At 46.2% G+C, this 21,418-nt stretch overlaps 3 protein-coding genes across 7 annotated transcripts in view; 1 reads left to right on the top strand and 2 right to left on the bottom strand.

Annotated features, from left to right (window-relative positions):
- The first annotated feature begins 4,985 nt into the window (after nucleotides 1-4,985).
- On the top strand, nucleotides 4,986-5,575 carry SMIM22 (small integral membrane protein 22). Its single transcript, XM_043999283.1, has 3 exons — nucleotides 4,986-5,121; nucleotides 5,290-5,375; nucleotides 5,534-5,575. The coding sequence occupies exons 1-3, from the start codon at nucleotides 4,986-4,988 to the stop codon at nucleotides 5,573-5,575; spliced, it is 264 nt and encodes an 87-aa protein (XP_043855218.1).
- A 455-nt stretch (nucleotides 5,576-6,030) lies between these two features.
- Nucleotides 6,031-13,319, bottom strand: ROGDI (rogdi atypical leucine zipper). The gene is made up of 11 exons (XM_043977680.1): nucleotides 13,191-13,319; nucleotides 12,886-12,957; nucleotides 11,914-11,996; nucleotides 11,352-11,406; nucleotides 10,412-10,492; nucleotides 9,642-9,737; nucleotides 8,853-8,951; nucleotides 7,885-7,998; nucleotides 7,632-7,681; nucleotides 7,302-7,428; nucleotides 6,031-6,728 (listed from the first exon to the last, which is right to left on the bottom strand). Exons 1-11 carry the CDS (start codon nucleotides 13,233-13,235, stop codon nucleotides 6,687-6,689), a joined length of 864 nt encoding a protein of 287 aa, XP_043833615.1. The 5' UTR covers nucleotides 13,236-13,319; the 3' UTR covers nucleotides 6,031-6,686.
- A 2,264-nt stretch (nucleotides 13,320-15,583) lies between these two features.
- Nucleotides 15,584-21,418, bottom strand: part of GLYR1 (glyoxylate reductase 1 homolog) — a 38,050-nt gene continuing 32,215 nt past the window's right edge. The window contains exons 11-16 of one of the 5 annotated variants that reach the window (XM_044002144.1): nucleotides 20,941-21,051; nucleotides 20,074-20,172; nucleotides 17,447-17,609; nucleotides 16,933-17,112; nucleotides 16,419-16,543; nucleotides 15,584-16,044 (exon numbers count right to left, since the gene is read on the bottom strand). In XM_044002144.1, the coding sequence (XP_043858079.1) occupies nucleotides 15,970-16,044; nucleotides 16,419-16,543; nucleotides 16,933-17,112; nucleotides 17,447-17,609; nucleotides 20,074-20,172; nucleotides 20,941-21,051 (753 nt within the window). In that variant the 3' untranslated portion in view covers nucleotides 15,584-15,969. Of the gene's footprint in view, nucleotides 16,045-16,418; nucleotides 16,544-16,932; nucleotides 17,113-17,446; nucleotides 17,610-20,073; nucleotides 20,176-20,940; nucleotides 21,052-21,418 lie in introns of all 5 variants that reach the window. The other 4 variants (XM_044002159.1, XM_044002168.1, XM_044002134.1 and 1 more) reach the window with 4 other exon arrangements.

The following is a 21,418-nucleotide window of genomic DNA, read 5'->3' as shown; positions in this document are numbered from 1 at the left end:
TTCTTTCAGAGGCAACTTTGGTATGACAAAAGCCTTTTATTGCATTTTCATGAGAATGGGCACCCACAGCAAAACCAATTAGTGAGTGCCAATGCTAAGAGTGTGCACCCTGTATTTATCCTAAGCCCTGACTCAGTAAATCCCTCCCCTGAACCACTATAGGCTGCTAGGCTAAGGTTCACAATCTTTCCAGAAGAATTCTAACTAAATTCTCCTTGATATGTTACCCCTCCCATCCCCATACACCTTCATGCAACCCATGATCAGAAAATTGGGTGGAGATTTTAGGCAAGGAAGAAGTTAATATTAATAAGTTTATTAAGGAAGCATAGTAGTGACTAGGGTTGAACTTTTACCTACTTTCTATCTAATCTAATCTAATCTAATCTATCTATCTATCTGTCTATCTATGATTTCCCCCACCTTACATGTAAAAACAAATTGTAACATCGATTAAAAAAACCCTTTTACCTACTTCTACTAGAGCACTGGCGAGAGTCAGCTCAAACTGGTTTTTCTCAGTTCTCTCTCTAGCCCTGAAAAACTTACTTTTCTCAAATTCTTGACTTGACCTAGTTTACTAGATAATATTGCATTGCTGTTCCTTATATGGACATGCTTTCCCCTAACTGAGAAGAGCTCACTACTTTAACAGGTTGTTACTGTATCTCACAAATGGAAGATGGGAAGATACATTTGGGAAATTTACCTGTGGAAATATTTCAGAATGCTTTCCATCATCATAATGCAAACTGTTGATGAGAAAATTATAAGAAAAAGGGGACAGTAATGGAAAAAATGTCTAAGAAGAAAAAAACAGCTCCAATAACACCCATCTTAATCTTTGTAAGAAACAGAGGTCACAGAAAAGAACAGTATGTACACATTCATTGACTACAATGTAAATAAAGTCAGCACTCAGTGTCAACAAAACTTGAGCCAAATAGAATGTCCAATGTTAGTGTTATGGCAGGTGAAACATGAAATGACGAGGAGACAAAGGTTCGATCTGCTGAGTGTATCGATTTATTAAGCCATGCATGGCAATTGTCCAACAAATAGGGACCATGCTCCTTCTTTGGCTTAGGCCTGGACCGTGAATACAGGAGGAGACAGGCTTTTTATACATTAAAAACAATTAATCAAATAAGGCCAATTATTTAAAAGGAAATTCTATGGCATTAGGTAATCTGATTTCTAATTGGAGGAAACATTAGAGACTTTCCAAGTTGGCAGGGGGAGAGCAAGCAGGTGCAATTTCCTGAATTCAGAAAAAGAGGTGTCCTACTCCCCAGAGTGTCTGTAAATAATGAAAGGAACACGGAAACAATACTGATTGATCGGTGTGGGGCCAGTTTCCAGATAAGACATATGGGTTGCTTGAGGTGTACAATTGTGAGAAAATTCCTTGCATCAATCTTTGGATCTGACCAGGTTTCTGGTCAGCATAACTTAGGTGCTTGGTTAAGGGTCTCTTAAGCAGTAGGTAGTGATGGTCCAGTTTCTCAGCCATGCTGGGCTAGGTTTAAACAATGCAATAAGGTTTTCTCCCAGTGCCCACAATTGAATGAATTTTTCTCACAAGACAGAATTTAGACCAGACCTATAATGGAATAGAAAGAGAACTGAACTAACTCGAGGAGTGGTTCACTCAATTCCTACAAATGACAACCATTTGCTGTCCTAATCCCCTTAATGCAACACTGACAAAATTAAAGAATACATGAATAAACTACAAAAATGGCAAGAGGCATGTGTTATCAGTAGGAATCATAGCTTGTCTTTGTTTTTCTGGGAATGTATTCTATGGTTTCTTTCTGTATTTCAATTGTGTTTTTAAAAAAAATTAAAAATTTTTTTGCGTGTGTGAGGCAATTGGGGTTAAGTGACTTGCCCAGGGTCACACAGCTAGTAAGTGTTAAGTGTCTGAGGCCGGATTTGAACTCAGGTACTCCTGACTCCAGGACCGGTGCTCTATTCACTGCGCCACCTAGCTGCCCCCAAAATTTTTTTAAAAATGTAATAAACATTTTTATTTATAGTTTTGGGTTCCAGTTTTTATCCTTCCTTCCCTCTCCTCTCTCCCTTCCCCCTCCCAGAGGCAGCAAGCAATCAGATATGGGTTATACAGGTACGATTATGTAAAACATTAGCATATTTGTCATTTTGTACAAGAAAACTTGATTAAAAGAAAAAAAATGAAAGTGAAAAATAGCATGCTTCAGGCTGTTTTCAATCAGTATCAATTCTTTCTTTGGAGGTAGACAGTATACATCATCATCATGTCCTCTTGGTTCTGCTCACTTCACTATACATCAATTCATACAAGTCTTTCCAGGTCTTTCTGAAATCATCCTGCTTGTCACTTCTTATAGCACAATAATATTTCATCACCATCAAATACCACAGCTTGTTTAGCCATTCCCCAATTGATGGGCATTCCTTTGATTTCCAATGATTAGCTACTATAAAAAAATATAAAAAATACTATAAAAAGAGCTGCTATAAATATTTTTATACAAATAGGTATTTTACTCTTTTCGGGGGATGTCTTTGGGATATAAGTCTAGCAGTGGTATTGCTGGATCAAAGGGTATACACAATTTTATGGCCCTATGGGCATAGTTCCAAATTGCTCTCCAGAATGGTTGGATCCATTCACAACTCCACCAACAGTGGATTAGCATCCCAGTTTTCCCACATCACCTCCAACATTCAATATTTTCCTTTTGTGTTATATTTGCCACTCTGATAGGTGTGAGGTGATACATCAGAGTTGTTTTCATTTGTATTTCTCTGATCAATAGTGATCTAGAGCACTTTTTACATACGGTTATAGATAGCTTTGATTTCTTTGTCTGAAAACTGCCTGTTCAGATCCTTTGACCATATATGACTTGTATTTTTATATATTTGACTCAGTTCTCTGTATATTTGAGAAATGAGGCCTTTATCAGAGATAACTTGTTTCAAAAATTCTTTCTCAGTTTTCTGCTTCCTTTATAATCTTGGTTAGCAAATTTTCTTTTTTTTTAAGCTTTAAAAGAAAAGCCAAACCAACAAAAGATAAGGCAGTCAGAGGTGTAGAGCAGAAATTAGAATATTTCACATTGACATAACGTTTTTAATTTTTTTATTTTTGTGAGGCAATTGGGGTTAAGTGACTTGCCCAGGGTCACACAGCTAGTAAGTGTCAAGGGTCTGAGACTGGATTTGAACTCAGGTCCTCCTGACTCCAGGGCCAGTATTCTATCCACTGCGCCACCTAGCTGCCCCAACATTTTATTTTATTTTATTTTCAGGGCAATGGGGGTTAAGTGACTTGCCCAGGGTCACACAGCTAGTAAGTGTCAAGTGTCTAAGGCTAGATTTGAACTCAGGTCCTTCTGAATCCAAGGCTGGTGCTTTATCCACTGAGCCACCTAGCTGCCCCTCAACATAACTTTTAAAGTCATATGGCTGTATCCCATATGTTGCTCATTTGGTTCTTATTATCATCCTTGGGAGTTAGGCAGGGTAGAGATGAGAGGTATCTAGATAGAATGCTGGGCCTCCAGTCAGGCCCAGTTCAAGACCTCAGTTCAAATCCAGCTGTGGACATTCAGCTGCTGTGACCTTCCTTGGACAAGTCAATTAACCTCTGTCTGTCTCAGTAAAATGAGGATAATAACATGTACCTCCTGGTGCTGTTGTGAGGATGATGTGATATTTGGAAAGTTTAAGAGTGCAGTGCCCAGCACATAGTAGGCCCACTATGAATGCTAGCTATTACTGTTGGATTCTTATTCGCAGCAGCAGGCAAAGGTAGGTTAAACCTATTTTATAGATGAGGAAATTGGAAGGTTATAAATGAAGAAACATTTATATCTGGGTAGAGGTCACACCATTGGTCAGGGATAGAGCTTGGATAGAGCTACTAATTCAGGCCTCTTTCCCTTACAAAGGGTAGGGGAACTATTGAGTTTCTTGAAGATGCTACTTTGAGGCCAAGGTAGGGAAATCTGCCCTTCTTCCCCTCTTCAGTTCCCCTCATGCCATTTTAGTCTCCTGGGTCCTGTTCTCTCTGCTCTGATTCTCTTAAGTTTTTTCTAAATCTCTCTCCTTGTGGGCTACAAGCTGGAGAGAGAGAGGTTGGAGTGGAGGGGAAGAGGGAGTTTCACTGAGGACCTCACCTTCCCTAGGGACTTATATTACAAGGACATGTTTGGGGATCTTAGAGAGAGTATATCCCTTTGGGAGGGAGGCATGCTCCCCTTTCCCACTCTCAACATCTATCACTGTGGTAAACCTGGACAATTGAGGTCCTCAGCTCTCTGTTCCTTGACACATTAGCTGTGGCTGTAGCTGAGCTGAGCTGAGCTGAGCTGAGCTGGGCTGGGCTGGGCTGGGCTGAGCTGGGCTGGGCTGAGCTGGGCTGGCTTAGAGGCTGGAGGAGGAGCTGGATAGGCACAGGTGCAGGCGGACTAGGAAGTGGAAGCCAAGGGCTGTGTCTCTAGCAGAAGGGATATTTGTCTCTAAGGTAAGAGCATAGGGATTTCATTGGGGGACTCGGTGAAGACTTCCTTGAGAGTCTGAGGGAGTTAAGATGGGGGAGAGGTAAAGTCAGGTTACGGTCCTCTGGCTTTTTGTACCCCATGAAAGGACAACAAAAGAGGGAAGAGGGAGGTGGAAATTGGAGCTTCCTGTTGGCATCTATGCCCAGGGCTAGACTTAAGGAAGGAACGGAGAGCCTTTGAATCTTGTGATTCAACTCACTTAAGAGTCACATATCCAGAGCCAGAAGGGACCTCAAAAGACCTCTCCCTCACATTATGAAGAATGTGAGGCCCAAGGAAGTTAAGTGACCAAGGTCACACAAGGAACTGGAATTCTTTCCCCAAACTTGGGCTGAGTTAGGGCCTGTGGGCAGGGGAAGGGGCTAACTGTGCTGTGGTGCTCTTGGCTTTCTTGGTGGGGATGAGATAGGCACCCAAGGACTTGCAGGGATGGCCCCATCCATTCAGGATGTGGGGAGTGAGCTGCAGTACACTGCCCAGCAACTGCTGAGCCGACTGGAAAGCCACCATCTGTTTCAGTCCGAGTGGGACATTGTGGCCCTTGTCATCTTTCTCACCTTTGTTGGTGAGTATGGCTGGAGCCCTCGACATCTACCCCTCACCCTTGCCATCTATCACTGTGGCCTTGGTTCTTGTCCTTCCTCACTCAGACCTCCGTGGGTCAGTGTGACCCAGCTTCTTCCTGCTGAGTGATTTTGTTCCCAGTGACCACATCTTTCCTCCTGCCCCTCAGGGACTGTACTGTTGCTGATACTCCTTGTCCTCTTTCACTGCTGCTGCTGCTGCTGCCGCTGCCGCAACTCTTCCAGCCTCCCAAAGGTAACCTCTGTCCCCGAGGCCCCTGCAATGGTCCTCATATTCCGGCTCAGCTCTTTTCCCATCTCATTTCTCATAGGCCCAGCGACTGTCCTGTAGTTGTCCTTTGGAGCTGGTTGCTCAAACCACAGTGTCTTTAAAGACTCTTCTCTTTCTTGCAGAGAAGACTCAAGGGAGTGGACAACTTAGCCCTGGAGCCATAGTCCTGAGCCACCTGATGGCCTTGGATCCAGGCCTCCTGATAATCAGGACCAGCACCAGCTCTCCCATAGCCCACAATCTGAAGCAACATTAAAGAAGTCACACTCCATCTCTCCAGAGCTTCTCTCTAGCAACCTTAGTCTCTCCCCATCTTCCCCATCTCCACACAATCTTACACACACACACACACACACACACACCCACACACCAAGTTTGCTACTGCTGCATTCCCAGCACCCCTGGCTCCAGAGGGCTCCACCTTAGGCCCATGGAACACTACTGACAGCAAGCTAGGCCACTGGGGAAAAGAGCAAGCATACCAAAACAAAAAACAACTTCTGTCCCAGGGGTGCTTACAGACATCTCCAACAGAGACACCCCCACACAATCCATCTTTGCATAGGAACATCAGCCTCCGTGTCCTCCCCTCCCCCAAGACAGACAGAGACACTCAGGCTTGGGTCTTGATGCTTTATTTCTCAGTGGATGACTGATACCTTTACAGAACAACATTCCCAGTTGCAGGCAGCCACGCCTTTACATGCATCTCCACACCCCTAAGCCTGGAATGCTGTCCCCATGGCTCTGGATTTCCAGGGGAAGCTCTGGCATTAAGGGGAAGGGAGGAGAACTGGAGCACTTCTGCCTATGCTCCTCCTTCCCTTTGGGTCCAAAGGTCATCAACACTCCGGGAAGCTGGGGCTAGGAATGCAGGGCTGGCCCTTGGGCCTCAACCTTTGGATTTCTATTTTCACCATGTGCTTCCTCAGCCAGTCTCCAGTAGCCCAGGGCTCCCCAGCACCGGCCTCCATCACCCAATGCAGCTCTACCTGAAGAATTCCATTCAGGTCCTATTCTGGCCTTAGAACCACTTCTCCAGCGTTCATTATCATTCCTGCAACTCTAATGGGCAGAGAGGGCCTCTCAAAGCCTGGGGGCCGGGAGGGAAATAAATAACACGCTGTGCCCATGCAGAGCCAGCTGCATGCTGCACCTTGTCTACATTGTACCCTCCAGGGATTCCCTCCTGGAGTCAGCTAAGCCTCCTTAGGGATCAAATCCATGGGCTAGGCACCTCCTTTATCGGGGAAGTTTGTCAGAAGCTTCTCTCGCTCAGAAGGGTCTGTAGCTCCAGTAGCTGGAGAAGACTGAGATCTGGGGGCAGAGCAGAGCAATGTCAGCAGGAGCCTCCTCACCCCCGCCCCTAGCCTGACATCCCCTTCACAAGCTCTCAGCACTTGGGCTTAGGGACATTCCTAAATTGGGTAGAGATCACGGCAACAATCTCTGACGGGAAACTTCAGTGAAGAGCTGACGGATGCAGCTGGAAGATGTTTGGGCAAAGGGGGGTGGGGTGGGGGAGATAAAGAATACTGCCTATGTATGCTGCTTAGTGATTGTGAGGGTTTTATAGAAATGCTTCCAAGCTTTTAAAAGTATCACCTACGAACACAACCACCTTTTCTACCTAATGAAAACTGCCTTCCTTCTGGAGAAGGTCCCCAAAAGTGGCCTGAGCACCTGAAGATAAGGCCTTAGCTCACTGTTTTAATTTGTTATACCTGGGCTTGGACCTGCCCGGACCCTCACTTGAGGGTATGCTGCACATCAACGAATTCTGCTTTGGTTCTAACTCCCCTGTTAGGAAGGCTTTTGAAAGCTGACTAGGGAAAGCCCCGCAGTCTCCCAGTCTTGTCACCCCAGGCCCCACAAACTCTGGCTGCCCACCTTGTCCTTGAGCTGCTGGCAGAGCTGCAGGGAGACAGTGAAGAAGACGAGAGCATCATTGAGCCAGGGAACCACACACTCGACCTTGTGCACATGACTCACCTCCAGTCGCTGGGTGCCCCACTCACTGCAGTCAACACAAGGAGGTAGGAGTGGGAGAGGTGACAGGCAACCCCAGGAATGGGGAACACAGAGAGGGAGGGCCTCAGCTGGGACCCTGGCTGGGGCTGAGGGGATCCAGGATGAGCTTTCAGTAGGACATGGGGAAAGGTGTCGAGGCCTGGGGGACACATGCTCCTTCCACTCATCATCCTTAAAGTGAGTACTTACAACATGGCTCCTGGGCTGTGAAGTACAGCACCCCCCGAGGGACGGAAATTCTAAACAAAGTATCAGAGATAATGAGGTCAGTGCCAGGGCAGAACATATCAGCCGACATCGCCTCTGGTCTCCCCATTCCAGAGTAACCACAGGATTTCTCTCAATGGAAGCAGAGTCAGGGTACAGCCATTAGGGTCTGAAGGTGGGCACAAGAGTACTGCAGGGCAGTGTCGGGGCGGGGGTGTCTCGGGGAGCTCATTACCTTGGTGGAGCTGGGCTGCAGAGCATGCAGCTGGTACACAGTCAGGCAGAGCTTATTGAGGTTGATGTAAAAATTCACCAGAAGGTCTGCAGGCAAAGCAGGAGCAAACATCCTCTGTGGGAAGTAGGGATGCAGCCTCTGGTCAGTGCAGCCACTCGAGGTGGCAGAAGTCACAATCAGGGTATGGGAAGAGGGAGCAAGAGTGGCCTGCCCTTTGGCTGGTGCTCTATCTCCCACCCTGTCCTCCCTCTGCCCAGCCCAGGCCCCAAGAGGGAAATGCTACCAGGCCCTTGCCTGATCTTCCCAGGCACTGAACTTAAAGCTGTCTCCTGCTCTGCCGTTGAGGCGGAGCTGGGATCTTTGCTGAACTCCAGGCCTGCCTCTCTATAGCAGGGATTCTTTTTTTTTTTTTTTTGCGGGGCAATGGGGGTTAAGTGACTTGCCCAGGGTCACACAGCTAGTAAGTGTCAAGTGTCTGAGGCTGGATTTGAATTCAGGTACTCCTGAATCCAAAGCCAGTGCTTTAACCACTGCGCCACCTAGCCGCCCCTATAGCAGGGATTCTTAACAAGAGACTGACTGTACCAGTGGATGAAGACTTCTCAGAGAAATGTTTTAACAAACACATAAAAGTAGGATTACAAAGAAAACCAAATATATTGAAATAAGTTATCAAAACATGAATAATGACCAAAAGAACAATACTGTAATCCCCAAACCAAGCCAAGGCCCAGATCCCAGGTTTAGAATCCCTGAACTAGAGAATGGGAAAGACATGCAGGTAGAAGAAAGGCAAAGAACTTCGGGATACTGGGCTGTCTTCTGCAAACCCCCTTGGTGGGCTACCACTCAATTCTTTGTAGGGATCCCCTCACTTTCCTAGCTACTCTTCACCTGGGAATAATGGGGACAGGGCCCTCTACCCCAAAGGAGCCACATAATGCTGCAAGTCTCTTCTGAGCACTGACCGTCAGGCCACTGGAAGCGATCTCAGGCAGGGTAAGTGTAGCTGGAGTGGTGAGCCGATTCCGTGCTCGGGTTAGCTGCAGCATCACTGCATCCATAAGCTGGGGACAGAAAAGACTGTCAATGGAGCTCCCAGGGGAGGCGTGTTCAGAAGCCTGAGTGCCAGAAAATCCCTTTTCTCAAATGGGAAGGTGGGCTAAGGGCAATTGATTCCTTCAACTCAAGCTACAGAGATCACGGGAGCTCTGAACAGAGTCCACCTAGTTAGTCCTGGAACTGAGGGTCAAGGTTCCTTTAGGCACTCTACACACATCCTGAAGGCTCTGAAGCTTGTGGGTGAGCACTGCCTTCCCTAACCAGGAGCTGTCAGGAGGAACTGGGGGTTTGGGGGACAGGATGAACTCATTTTTCCTTGGGATGGTGACAACCTTATCCCTTTTATTGCCATCATCTGAGGACAGTAAAAGTCAGTATTGAGGCGATATAGTTGAATATGGGAATTAGAGTAACAGAAAAAAAAAAGAGGAACAGCCCATTCCTTCCCTATAATAACCTATTTTCCACTTAGTACTCCTAACTGATCACCTGTTCCCTGCTGGTACCATAAAAATTCCCTGGAAGCAGAGATCTGAAGGTTTTCAGAGTTACAGGATTTGTCAGAGTAGAGAAAGACATGGAAATAAGACAGCCTTTAGGATGGAAGGGATTCAGGTATAAAAGGGAAGCCATCACCAGGTAAGCATTCTCCCCTTCACTTCAGAATCTTTTCCCCAGACTCAGTCTGTGCTCACCTTGAGAACTTCAGCTCCTGTCTTGAATTGGTAGCTCTCATCCCGATTGGCAAGGAGATAGATCGCTTGGCTAACATGATTCCTGGCATCCTGGATCTGAAGACATGAAACCCACACCATCCACCCAAGTGTGGGTTAGGGGGAGGGACACTCTACTGGGAGATGGCTTCCCAGTTCATTTATCATTAGTCAGAACTTGAATTCAACTCAGAGCCCTCTACATGACTTGATTCACTGCCCTCTGAATGCAGGGTGTTAAATCTCCCCCCAAACTCAGTGCCTAGAGCTGTTGGGTGCCACCTCTTCCCCATCCCCTCATACATTTGAGTGATAGAGACTGTGTGTGTGTGTATGTGAATGACAGAATTCCTCTTTGTGTGCAGAGTGGATGTGCACACATGCATGAGGGCAGTTTTGGGGAAGCATGATGACTTATGCTTCCCAAATATGCATGCTCAACACTCATTCCTGAACCAAGTCATTGGTGATGGAGGAATACCAGTCACAGAATCCTTGGGGCCACAGATTTCAACAACTAAGTTCTGCTTTGAGGGAACGACCATCTCAGGCCGGCACTCTAGTGACAATTAATACCCAGAAAATCTTCCCAGTCTTTTGATGTCCAGGGCCCTTGACTCCTGAAATGCCACATCACATACATCCAGCCACAGTCTTCTGAGATTATGGCTGTGTACAGCTGGTGAGGCCCTGAGGGCCTTAGGTAAGGGGAAGGGACTGGAATACAGCTGCATAGATAGGGAGAGAATTACCTGCTGTAGCTTCCACTGCTTGTCTTCTCGGAATGCAAAGTGTAACAGCTGATTATTTCTGGGCATTTTCAGATTCACATCCTGAGAAACAACAAATAGCAGCAGCAGATAAAATGGGAGATGCTTGAATTTCCTATGTTGGCCTACTGTGTGTTTTATTTCTGCCTTCCACAGAATCACAAGAGCCCTTAGGATAAGAATATCATCAGGGGCTCAGGGGCAAAGGGCCCACCACACTCACTATGGGCTGGATGTTCATATGGAAACTTGAGATCCCAGAAGGATCTGAGATCCTGGGGAACGATAATAGATCCAGGCTCAGAGAGAAGCCCACAAAGAGGGGAGACAGGAGAGCTCTTCTACTTGATTTGGTGATAGTGATCTTGGGAGGAATGCAGCAAAGAGCTAGACTAAGTTTCCTGAGGGCAAAGGCTGTATCTTACATCATTTTGTGTCCCTGTCACTTGCCTTAGCCAAATATATATATATATATATATATATATATATATATATATATATATATATATATAGTAACACAAATAAAAACCTGACCCTTGGTAAAAAACCAAAAACCAAAACCCAAAAACCTAGCAGAATCCAAAAATATGGTCTTCTCAGGATCTAGCACCTTTGCACAAGTCCCTGTGCTAGGATGCTGCCCTCAAGAAGCTTAACATCTAGTAAATGGGGAAAGGAAAAATATACAAATGAGGGTCACACAGCAAAGAGGTACAAAGTGCTATGGAACTTCAGAAGGAGAGACCTCACATGATTGAAAGAACTAGGAAAGGCTTCAGAGAAGAGGTGGGATTTGAGCTAGGCCCTAAACAATGTATAAGGTTTCAGGAGGCAAAGATGGGAGGAAGGCATTCTAATTTGAGATTATATAAACAAAAGGAAAGAGGTGGGAAAGGGTAGGGTCTTCCCCTTAAAGACTCACCGCTTGGCTCAGGGCGTCCCCTTGCAGAGTCAGCACACCCTTCACCTGGTCTGTGCTGTAACACATGACTGTCAGGGCAAGCCTGTTCACTGTTCCCTCTTCAAGCCCAGAGACACCTCCCTCTGCTTTAGTGTAATCCTTGACCTTCCCTCAGCCTTCTCAACTCACCTCCCACCCCCAATCTCAAATCCTCATGGTTTGTGAAGAGCTACCAGAGACTTTAGTACCCCTTGTAGGAACAGACACAGTTAGAAGGACATAGGTAGGCTTCTAATGTGGGCAAAAATAGCTGTTATCTTCAACCTTCTTGTATGCTAAATAGACATTGAAACTGCCAAGGGTTAAGATGAGATAAGACAGAAAAGGTGTCCAATCTGGGTTGTTATCCTCCTATTACTGTCCCTAACTCTCTTGGCCCTACTTTCTACCCAAGGTAAAGACTTGGTGATGATGCAATAGGGCCCCTCTGCATTATTAGTGATTCTGTACTACCAATGACCTTAAATCTCAATGCTGACATGTTTACATGGAGTTAATCAACTTCAGCCTTCTCCAAACTTACGTGGAGCTGCCTAGGATGAAGTTCTCTTGCCGGGCTGGTCCTTCTGTTCCCGTCCCAGGCAGAGTGAATCGGTAAGAGGCTTCCTGTTGTGGATTAGGGGAGAGGGGTGGTAAGTTAGGAAAAGCATTAAAGTTAATGCTGCCACAAAGAGATGAGTTCTAAGCCCACTGCAAAAACAAACCACTGGCAACAGAACTTCCTTCTCAAAACCTACTCCAGAGACCTTAATAAGCAGGTAAAGCCAACACACCCACAAGTCTATTCCTCAATCTAAGGCCAGAGGTCCATCTCACAGTCTTTTCCCCAGGGTAGGTACTGCCTGGCAACCCTCAGTTTTAGGATAAATAAGTCATACTCCCCGTTTCCCCGCCCCCCCCTTCCTGGGGGTGGGGTGGGCAATTAAGTGCAGGAAGTGACGACAGAAACACAGATTTAGTGTTGAAAGGAGGCAGTGAGGTCTCAATGGAGTCAAACAGACCCGAGTTCAAATGTGGCCTCATACACTTAATGGTTGTGTGATCTTTCGAAAGTCACTTAACCTTTGCCTCAATTGTCCTCACCTGTAAATGGGGATAATAACAGCACCTACCTCCCAGGGTTGTTGTGAGGATCGAATGAGTATGAAGCCTCTAGGCACAGTGCCTGACACACGCAAAGCCTTAAGAAATGCTTATTCTCTTTCCAACCACCTCAATTTCTCGATGAGGAAGCCGAGGCCCCGAGAGTTTCCGTGACTTGCTCACGGTCACACAGGCAGTGAGCGGTATAGCTGGGACCTGAGTCCCTGGGCATCAACTACAAATCGGGTCCTTCCTGGTTGGACATCGGGTCTCTCTCGCACCAGATCGGCCATCTCAGTGGGATGTGGCTGCTGGGTCTCAGCTTCTCGCCTGCTCTCTCTCGGGGCCTCACCACGGACGGGGAGGGGAGTGCAGGGAGTTGGGGGGGGGGTGAGGGGCGGAGGAAGGTTACCTTGAGAATGTCCTGCAGCTGGCGCAGCACGGCGTGGACCTCATCGTGGAGCAGCCACCTGAACTCCTCCTCCTGCCCAAGGGGAGAGGGAGATAAGCGGCGTCCCCCGCCCGGCCCTGCAGGGGCACAGGCTGGGTGCGGGGGCCGGGCCGTTCCAGGCCCCGTGGGGAGTAAACAGGCCCTCCTCCTCCGCCGGCCTCTCTGCCTCAGGTCGCGGGACTGCCAGGGGCCCCGGGCTGGGCCCGAAGGGGCAGGCATCAGTCTGGAGGGAGCGTCCCGGAGCGGGGCCAGCCCGGGAGACTCACCAGAACTGCCCGCTCCGCCGCCGTCGCAGCCATAGCAGTCGCCATCACGGCCAACCCCGAAAGCGTCACTCACAGCGGCCACCGGCCGTCCCCCTAGGCCCGGGACCCGACGCGAGTGCCGGGCCCCGCCTCCCAGGCCGCCGCAGCCAATAGGTTGGCGGGCTCCTGGGAGCGGATAGGCCGCCTCTGGAGCTCGGCCTTCGCTGATAGGTAGCCGAGACGGCTGATTCACAGTTGAATTGGTTTGACTCCCTCTTGCTCCCCTCCCCGTTTAGTGAAGCTCGCAGATAGACCGCACCCCTCCCTCCACCCCCTCCTCTCCAGTCTGGACAGGCTGTCCTTTGGTTCCCGGTATATACCCAAGCTATTCTGGGTAGGAAGCACTTGGTTGCTGTCCCCGCTACTCTGACTGGACAGACCGTTTCCACTCCAAGGACTGGCTGACCGACAAGTGGAAATGGAGAAACCAGCTTTTGGCGGAAGATGGTTGGCTCTCTCTGCAGCCTCTCCCTCGAGCATGGCAGGGCCCCCCCAACCCTTCAAACCCTCTTCCCATCTACTGATCCTGAGACTCTAGGTTCACACAAACACATGGCTTTACCAAGAAAGGTTTTATTTTCTTGCAGTAGCTTTGTTAATTGCACAAAATCATATTTTATTTTGCCATTTAAACATTATCACACCATCCTATTCTGAATGACAAACGTTAATTAAAAACAAAGCAAAAATAAAAATTCACAACCTTAATTACCTAGAGGGTTTGTCATTGAAAGAGGGTAAAGGAAAACTGCTTTTCTTACAGGCTTTTCACAAATGTCACATTTTCTTTTTAAAAAGGAGTCAAAAACAAAAGCGAAATAGCTAAAACAGAAAGTCATAAAAAGGAACTTTACAGAATTGTCAACAATATTAAGACAACACTGACTAGCCAGTTTCATTACAGCATCTCCCAGATCCAGAGTTTCTCCCCTCCCTCCCCACACCCCTTACCCCTCCCACTATCCTGGCCAGGAACAGAACTGGCATGGTCAGAGACAGATAAGGACAGTATTGCCAGTGAAACAAACATCTGGCCCAGAATTTGATACTGCATCTTCCCTGTGTCCCCTTTCTTCTTCCACAAGTTTCATTTCTCAAACCCAGGCTGTAAGAGATAAAGGGGAAAGAGGGGCAAACCTCCAGATGCTGGAAAAAGAAAAAACCCCAAACTACACCCATAGAGCTGTCACTGAATCCCCCCCCCCCCCATGAATATCGACCTTAAGCTTTATGTGACTTCAGAAAACCACCCACATAAAGGGGAAGGTAGGGTTAGGATTTCAGGGATGACAGCCTCTCCTTGTTCCTATGTACCATTTCAGCATTTCAGTCCCATGCAGATACCCTTCCCAAAGAATACAGGGATCTCCAGGATGCACTTGGGTTTACTTTTCTAGTTTGTCAGGACCCATCTCAGGCAAAGTCTTCTCTTTCCCCAAACGGGCCCTTGTGGCCCCAGAGGCACAAAGAACATGATGCTGGCTGGAGTGCAATTACTCATTCCTTTACTAAGAACTGATCCCATGATTGGTCAGTGTTGGTGACCCAGGGCAGGGGAAGCTAGGTCTGGGTCAAAGTAGGTAGAAAGACGCCCACTGCCTCTTCAAAGGCAAGGGTGGGTAGGAAGAAGAAAGAGGTGGTGGCATGCACAACAGGGCTCTCTGTATGGACACAGATGGAAGGGCCTAGAGGGGATATCAAGAGGACTCCACAAGGAGTCAGAAGAGCATGTGACATAACGGAAACAGAAAGGAGTCATTCTTCCACACACACCTCACTGCTCTCTCGTTGGTGTGCTCACCCCCCTCCCCCCCCAAGCTGGAATGCAAATCCAAACACTAAATCAGGTTAGTGATGGCTAAATCCCATCTATATCGGATAAATCCCTTCCGTATTCTCATAAGGGCCAGGGATTCCAAGTTCAGCCTGGGCCTTAGCAGATGACGGATGCTGTGATAGGATGGTGATGGTGGGGCGGGCCTGTTCTTCACTCAAACCTGCAAATCTTTCCAGTTCATAAAACCATGTAAGGAGGAGTTACTTTCCTAGTTCTTTTTTTCAGAATGTTGGTGGCTTAAACACCCAAATGCTCTCCAACTGGTTGCTTGTAGCCTGAGGTACTGTGAAGGCCCCTTTCTGGGGTCTGTGCCACCTCATTGTCCTCTTCTCTGGGGGCTGTGCTGATATGGGAGACCTGAGTGGCCTTCCAATGGAGCAGCCTGTATTCCCAGGGAATTCAGGGCAGGATCACAAGGAAGAAGAGCCAATCCCAAGAGTTTGAGGAACTTGGACTTCCCAACTAGGACACTATGGAAGCTGCTTCTTACAACCCCAATGAAAGAGGGCAAGAGGGCAAGATGGACTCTGGCCCTCTTTCCTAGGAGGAACTCAGACTCTGACAAACTCAGGAAGGAGAAAGAAGCCAAGCAGATTCTGGCAGCATCACTTCTTGGGGGTCCAAGGGGGTGGGGGGCGGGGCCTGTTTGAACCCACAGCCACCATTCTGATCCAGGCAGCAAGTGCACAGCAGGGCTGCTCATCAGCTTTCCCAACCCCCTCCCCCGCCTTTCCCCTGAGCCCCCAGGGGAGGCCTGATGCTGCAGCTGCACTCATGGCAAATCTTTTCAAAGTCTGTGTATAAAAGGAAACGTAGAGACAGATGGACTGGTCCAGAGTTAAGTCCCAGGACCCTGACCCCATGTGAGAAATGGGGATTAGCAGGAAGAAAGGGCCACAGGGCTTAGTGTATGTAGGCTCGGTACACAGCAGACATGTCATTGTCAGACTGGTCCAGTGCCTTGGCTCGTTTATATACCTGAAATGACAGAGTTAGTGTTAGTTCTTTGTCCTCAGAAACATTTAAAGGTCATAAGGAAATTACTATATAACTGCAATCAATAAGCATCTACTGTTTCTGAGAAGTTACCATCTAGTTTGTCAAGTCAATTCTATCTGACAAACATTTATTAATAAATGCCCACTTAAGGGAGATAAAGAGTGGGAGGTGAATAGCCTCATGCTTCATTCAAAAATGGTAGTGCCCCTCTTGCTTGCTCCCTAGATAAACTGACCCAGTCCTACCTGTAGCATTTTCCCCCTTACTATATTCCCTCCTGACAAATTATTTAATGGTTCTTCAGACTTTAATCTTCCCTCCCCAGAGTCTCAGAATAACAATCCTGAATGTACCTCATTTGCTGCAGCTGCCATAGGAGTTGGGTGGTTGACAGAATCACCTAGTGCAATGGCTAATCTGAGATCCTTCTGGATATACTTCAGGTAGAAATCAGGTTTAAAGTTACCTTGTAGGATATCTAGAGGGGGGAAAAATCAGGGAGTTAAAAAAAACCCATAAAAATATAAAAAGGGAAAAAAAAGGGTGTGTGCGCCAACTTTTGGTAAAAGTTATCTAGAAAATAAACTGAATCTAGAAAAGCACACCCCCTCAGAAATTCAATAAACTGAATGCTGATTCCAGAATGCACAAGTTCCATCACTGAACTGTGCTGTAGTCCCTCCAGCACAAAAGAGTACAGAATGGAAAGGGATGAGAAAACTTATGAAGGAAGCATTTAGGCTTCCTCCACTTAACATGAACCCAAATCTTCATGGTTAAGATGTCAAGCTCAGTCACTGAATCACAACACAAGGATGTTTGATGTAAAACAGGAAGAAGAACATGACAAACAAAAGTGGACTTTACTTTGGCACTTCTGATCCAGGAAAATGCTAGCCAGTTGTCCCTGATTGAGGATGTCAAGCAATGTCTGTTGAGACTGTCCTGTCACTTGGGCCAGCGTCAGTCCTTCAGCTATGGTAGCCATGAAGCTCCCCTGGACCATATTCACAATCAACATCATTTTGGCTGCATTCCCAACCTCTCCTGCCCAAGGCAAAGAAACATGGTCACTTCACAAAGGACTCCCGTAATAAGTGGCTTTCCACCCTCATCCCTGTTCGGATACCCATCCACCTGGACCCACCTCTAAACTCAGGGTAGGCCCTATTCACCTGCCCCTGACAGAACTGTTTTTGACCCTTCTGGACCTTTGCATCTTCCTCCTTCCAGGTACTGACTGTGCAAATCAAAGAAAATCTTCCTACTGGGGCAGCCAGGCAGAGATGCTGTAATTGATGCTGTCATCAGTGCAGTCTATAGGGTATATGGCCCAACCCAGAATCTAGGTCTGAAGTGGTGGGATGGGCAAGCATGTTACCTAGAAAGAAGGAGGTCTTCCCCATTGCCTGGAAGCAGCTGCTGCAATCTTCATATAAGCCCCTGTCTCCAGCTGCTAAGATCACCAGCATCCCATCATTAGACAGCTGCTGATTTCCTGAGACTGGGGCTTCTAGAAATCGACCTCCCCTGGACACAATCACCTGGAAAGGAAATTCACAGGTTCTGAAGGCTGTTCCTCCCACAGGTGTCCATGTAGGGTTGATGTTCTCTAGGCATAGAACACAATGGACAAGGGAAGATGGCAGAACCTACTGGAAAATGTTGCTCTCCCATTCCCACCTAGACTTAATCTTCAAATGAGCCTGGATTGTTCATCATCTTCTTTACATGCATGCATTGAGAGGTAAAGGAACATAAAAACTTGGCTCTCTATGCTTGGGACCCCCAAAGCTCAAAACCTGTGCTATAGTATAAGAACTGAAGCTGTGACATGAAGATTACTTCCCCAAAGACAGACACTACTTCAAGTGGAACTAACAAGAAACAAGAAAAAACACTTGTGGTCTGCCTTTCAAACCAACTGGCACTTATTAAAGTATATGGAAGCACAGTGCTAGGGAGTATGCATATGAAGACAAAACCAAGTCTGTGACCTCAAGGAGCTTTTATTTTAGTGAGGGGGTGGGAAGTGTAAACAAATCGATATATACATGATCATTTGAGGAGGGAGACAGCACTTACAATTAGGACAATCAGGAAAGGCTTCCTATAGGAGATAGCACATGACCTGAGTCTTGAAACTAGGGACTTCTAAGAGGCAGAGGTGATGAGGGAATATATTCCAGACATCCCATACAGTCATGGAAGTGGGAGATGGAATGTTGTATTTAGATATGAAGCATGCAGAGTGTGTGGAAGGCAGTTATGAGAAATAAAACCAGTGACCATATTTTAATGGGCTTTAAATGGCAAGATAAGGAGTTGTATTAATCTCAAGGTAAGGAGGAGTTATTAATGGTTCTTGAGGTGGGAGTAAAATGGTCAAACTTGAATTTTAGGAAGACTGTTGGCAATTGTTTAGGAGATGGAGGGGAGAAGGAATATGGGCACAAGTCTAATTAGGAGGCCCTTATTTACTTAGAAAGTAAAGTATGCCAGGGGCAGCTAGGTGGTGCAGTGGATAGAGCACCAGCCCTGAAGTCAGGAGTACCTGAGTTCAAATCCGGCCTCAGACACTTAACACTTACTAGTTGTGTGACCCTGGGCAAGTCACTTAACCCCAATTGCCTCACTAAAATTAAAAAAAAAAAAGTAGTAAAGTATGCCACATGTACAAAAATATTTATAGCTGCTCTTTTTGTGGTGGCCCATCAACTGGGGAATGGCTGAACAAGTTGTGCTTTGTGAACATAATGGAATACTACTGTACTGTAAGAAATGATAAGCAGATGGATTTCAGAAAAACCTGGACTTACATGAATTGATGCTGAGTGAAATGGCCAGAACCAAGAGAACATTGTACACAGTATCAACAACATTTTGTAATTATCAATTGTGATGGACTTGGCTCTTCACAGCAATGCAATGATCCAAGACAATGCCAAAAGACTTACGGTGGAAAATGTTCTCCACATTCAGAAAAAGAACTATGGAGTCTGATTGCTGACTGAAGCATACCATTTTCACTTTTGTTGCTTTTGTTATTCTTGTTTATTTTTTCTTGCATTTTTTCTTTCCTTTTGTTCTGATTAATATGGAAATATTTTTTAACATGATTGTATAATGTATAATGTATAACCTCTATCAAATTGCTTATTGGCTTCAGGATCGGGAGGGAAGGAAGGGTAATTGAGAAAAATTAAAATGAATAAAGAAAAAACCCCACAAAACTAAAGTATGGTGAGCATGTATATACCATTGCCAAAAACTCCCTTGCTTCAGTGCCATTTACTCTCCCTCACAGTCCTGTCTTTCACAAGGCATGCTCAAGTGGCCAGTCACATTAGACTCTGACTTCAACTACCCTCAAATGGAAAGGTTTTGCAGAGGCCAAGAGAAAATGTAAGAGCTGATGGTTCTGGAGGAAGCCAAACCAGTCTTCTGAACAAGTATATGTATGGAAGAAATGTTTTTATATACCTGAGTCAAGGAAGGTCTGGGGATTTCTAGAGTGTTAACCCAGCTTGTTCCCTGGGAGAACAGAAACACTTTTTTTTGTTATCAGAGAAAGCCTATTAAATTAAAGCCTACACGGGGGCAGCTAGGTGGTACAGTGGATAGAGCCCTGGCCTTGGATTCAGGAGGACCTGAGTTCAAATCCAGCCTCAGACACTTGACACGTAACTAGCTGTGTGACCCTGGGCAAGTCACTTAACCCTCATTGCCCTGCAAAAAAATAAAAAATAAAATTAAAGCCTACATTTTGAGAGGTTATGATGGGATGTTGTCAGTAGTCTCAGGAACTGATGCTCCAGACATTTAGGTAACAGCTTCTCCAAAGCAGATCAGACTCACTATTGCTTTGAAGGTTTCACTAAAGACAGATAACATTGCTGAATCTATTTTCTATGGACCAGTCTCTACAATGGCCAGGTGAAAGAATGCTCAGTTCTGGCCACGTACTTCACTTAGGAAGGGTGGAAAGAGTTTGCATTGGACTGCTACCTGGGCCAATTCAGTGACCGTGTCTGCATCCACCGTTGACATGTCTACATAGCATTTTCCAGGGCGAATTCCTTGAAGCACGCCACTAGGGCCCAGCACCAGCTGTGGGAACACAAGGGGAAAGCAATAGCCCAGGCCCTCAACAGCTTCAAGGCTTGTTTCCCCACCCTTCAGCTCTCAAATAATTTTTGACTCTCAATATTCCTTACTCCCCCAATAATATTAAAGGAAGCACTGACTGGTGAAACCAGACCCAGACATCAGGCTGACTGTAGAGCCAAGTCAAAGCACCAGCCTTGGAGGATGTGGTCTGCCTGAGCAATATCTTCTTGAATGGCGATTGTACTATAAACATAGTTCAGAGTCATGTTGTTCCCATACTACCTTCCCACATGTCTAAGAGCTAAATATTGAGCTTAAAAAGGAAGAAAAGGCTTTGTTTACCTTTGTTTAGAGCTTCCCTTGATTTACTCAGATCTTGGTCTTAAACAGTTTAAAAAGGTGACCACTGTCATTTACGCATATAGAAACAGACACAAGGAGCTACCAAACACAGAAGGAATCCTTTGGCTTATAGCCTATAGGTATAATAAGAACAAGGATTTAAAGCATATAAGGAAAAGCAAAGATTTTTAGTAATAATTGCAAGGCTAGCCCTCTGGAGATAACAGGGTTTTAAACCCATGTTTAGAGTCAAAGAAAGTACAAAAATCTATCTTATACAAATCAATTTCACACAAGTAAAGTGCCTAGGAGAGCTGAAACTGAATTCCTTTGGAGTGTGATGTACATTCTGAATGGGAAAAGGAGAAGTGACCAATCTCTCAAAAGAGAGGCAACTACAGAGAGGAGAGAGGGGATCCTTACGTCCTTAGCTGCTTTGGGATCCGATACACAGGCGAAGGTGATGTCACAGGTGGAGACCACTTCAGCGGGGGTTCTTCCCAGTCGGGCCCCCTCCTGGATGAACAAATCACACTGCAAAAGTCACAGATCCAAACGTAAGGGGAAAGTAGCACATAAAAAACATGCCTCCTAGGTTTTGTGGCTTCTGGTTGCCTCAGCTTATTTCCAAAGGTCCCACAACGCAGAAGACTTAAGGGTTCACTGGGTCAATGATAGCATTGGATCAGCAGCTGAATATATCACTAATTAAGGAATGGTGACTTTCCTGACTAGATTATAAATGAGAGTAACTGTATATCATTTTTAACTAAGTTCAGTGCCTTAATTATAAGAGATGGTTAATGCATGTTTGCTGCTATTACTTGTCTACTATTTAAAAGGGTGAAATGGGGACAGCTGAGTCCATTTGGGCACATTATTAGGGATGAACCCAGTGAAG

Source organism: Dromiciops gliroides, chromosome 1 (assembly GCF_019393635.1).
Source record: "Dromiciops gliroides isolate mDroGli1 chromosome 1, mDroGli1.pri, whole genome shotgun sequence".
Lineage (NCBI taxonomy): Eukaryota > Metazoa > Chordata > Mammalia > Microbiotheria > Microbiotheriidae > Dromiciops > Dromiciops gliroides.
This window is presented reverse-complemented; position numbering and strand designations above follow the sequence as displayed.

Coding starts and splice junctions, on each gene's coding strand:
- SMIM22 (XM_043999283.1), top strand. CDS start 4,986: ATGGCCCCATCCATTCAGGATGTGGGGAGTGAGCTGCAGTACACTGCC. Junction 5,122..5,289: donor CATCTTTCTCACCTTTGTTG/GTGAGTATGGCT, acceptor CCTGCCCCTCAG/GGACTGTACTGTTGCTGATA. Junction 5,376..5,533: donor ACTCTTCCAGCCTCCCAAAG/GTAACCTCTGTC, acceptor TCTTTCTTGCAG/AGAAGACTCAAGGGAGTGGA.
- ROGDI (XM_043977680.1), bottom strand. CDS start 13,235: ATGGCGACTGCTATGGCTGCGACGGCGGCGGAGCGGGCAGTTCTG. Junction 11,997..12,885: donor AGCTGCAGGACATTCTCAAG/GTAACCTTCCTC, acceptor AATCCACAACAG/GAAGCCTCTTACCGATTCAC. Junction 6,729..7,301: donor GCCAGCAGCTCAAGGACAAG/GTGGGCAGCCAG, acceptor CTCTGCCCCCAG/ATCTCAGTCTTCTCCAGCTA.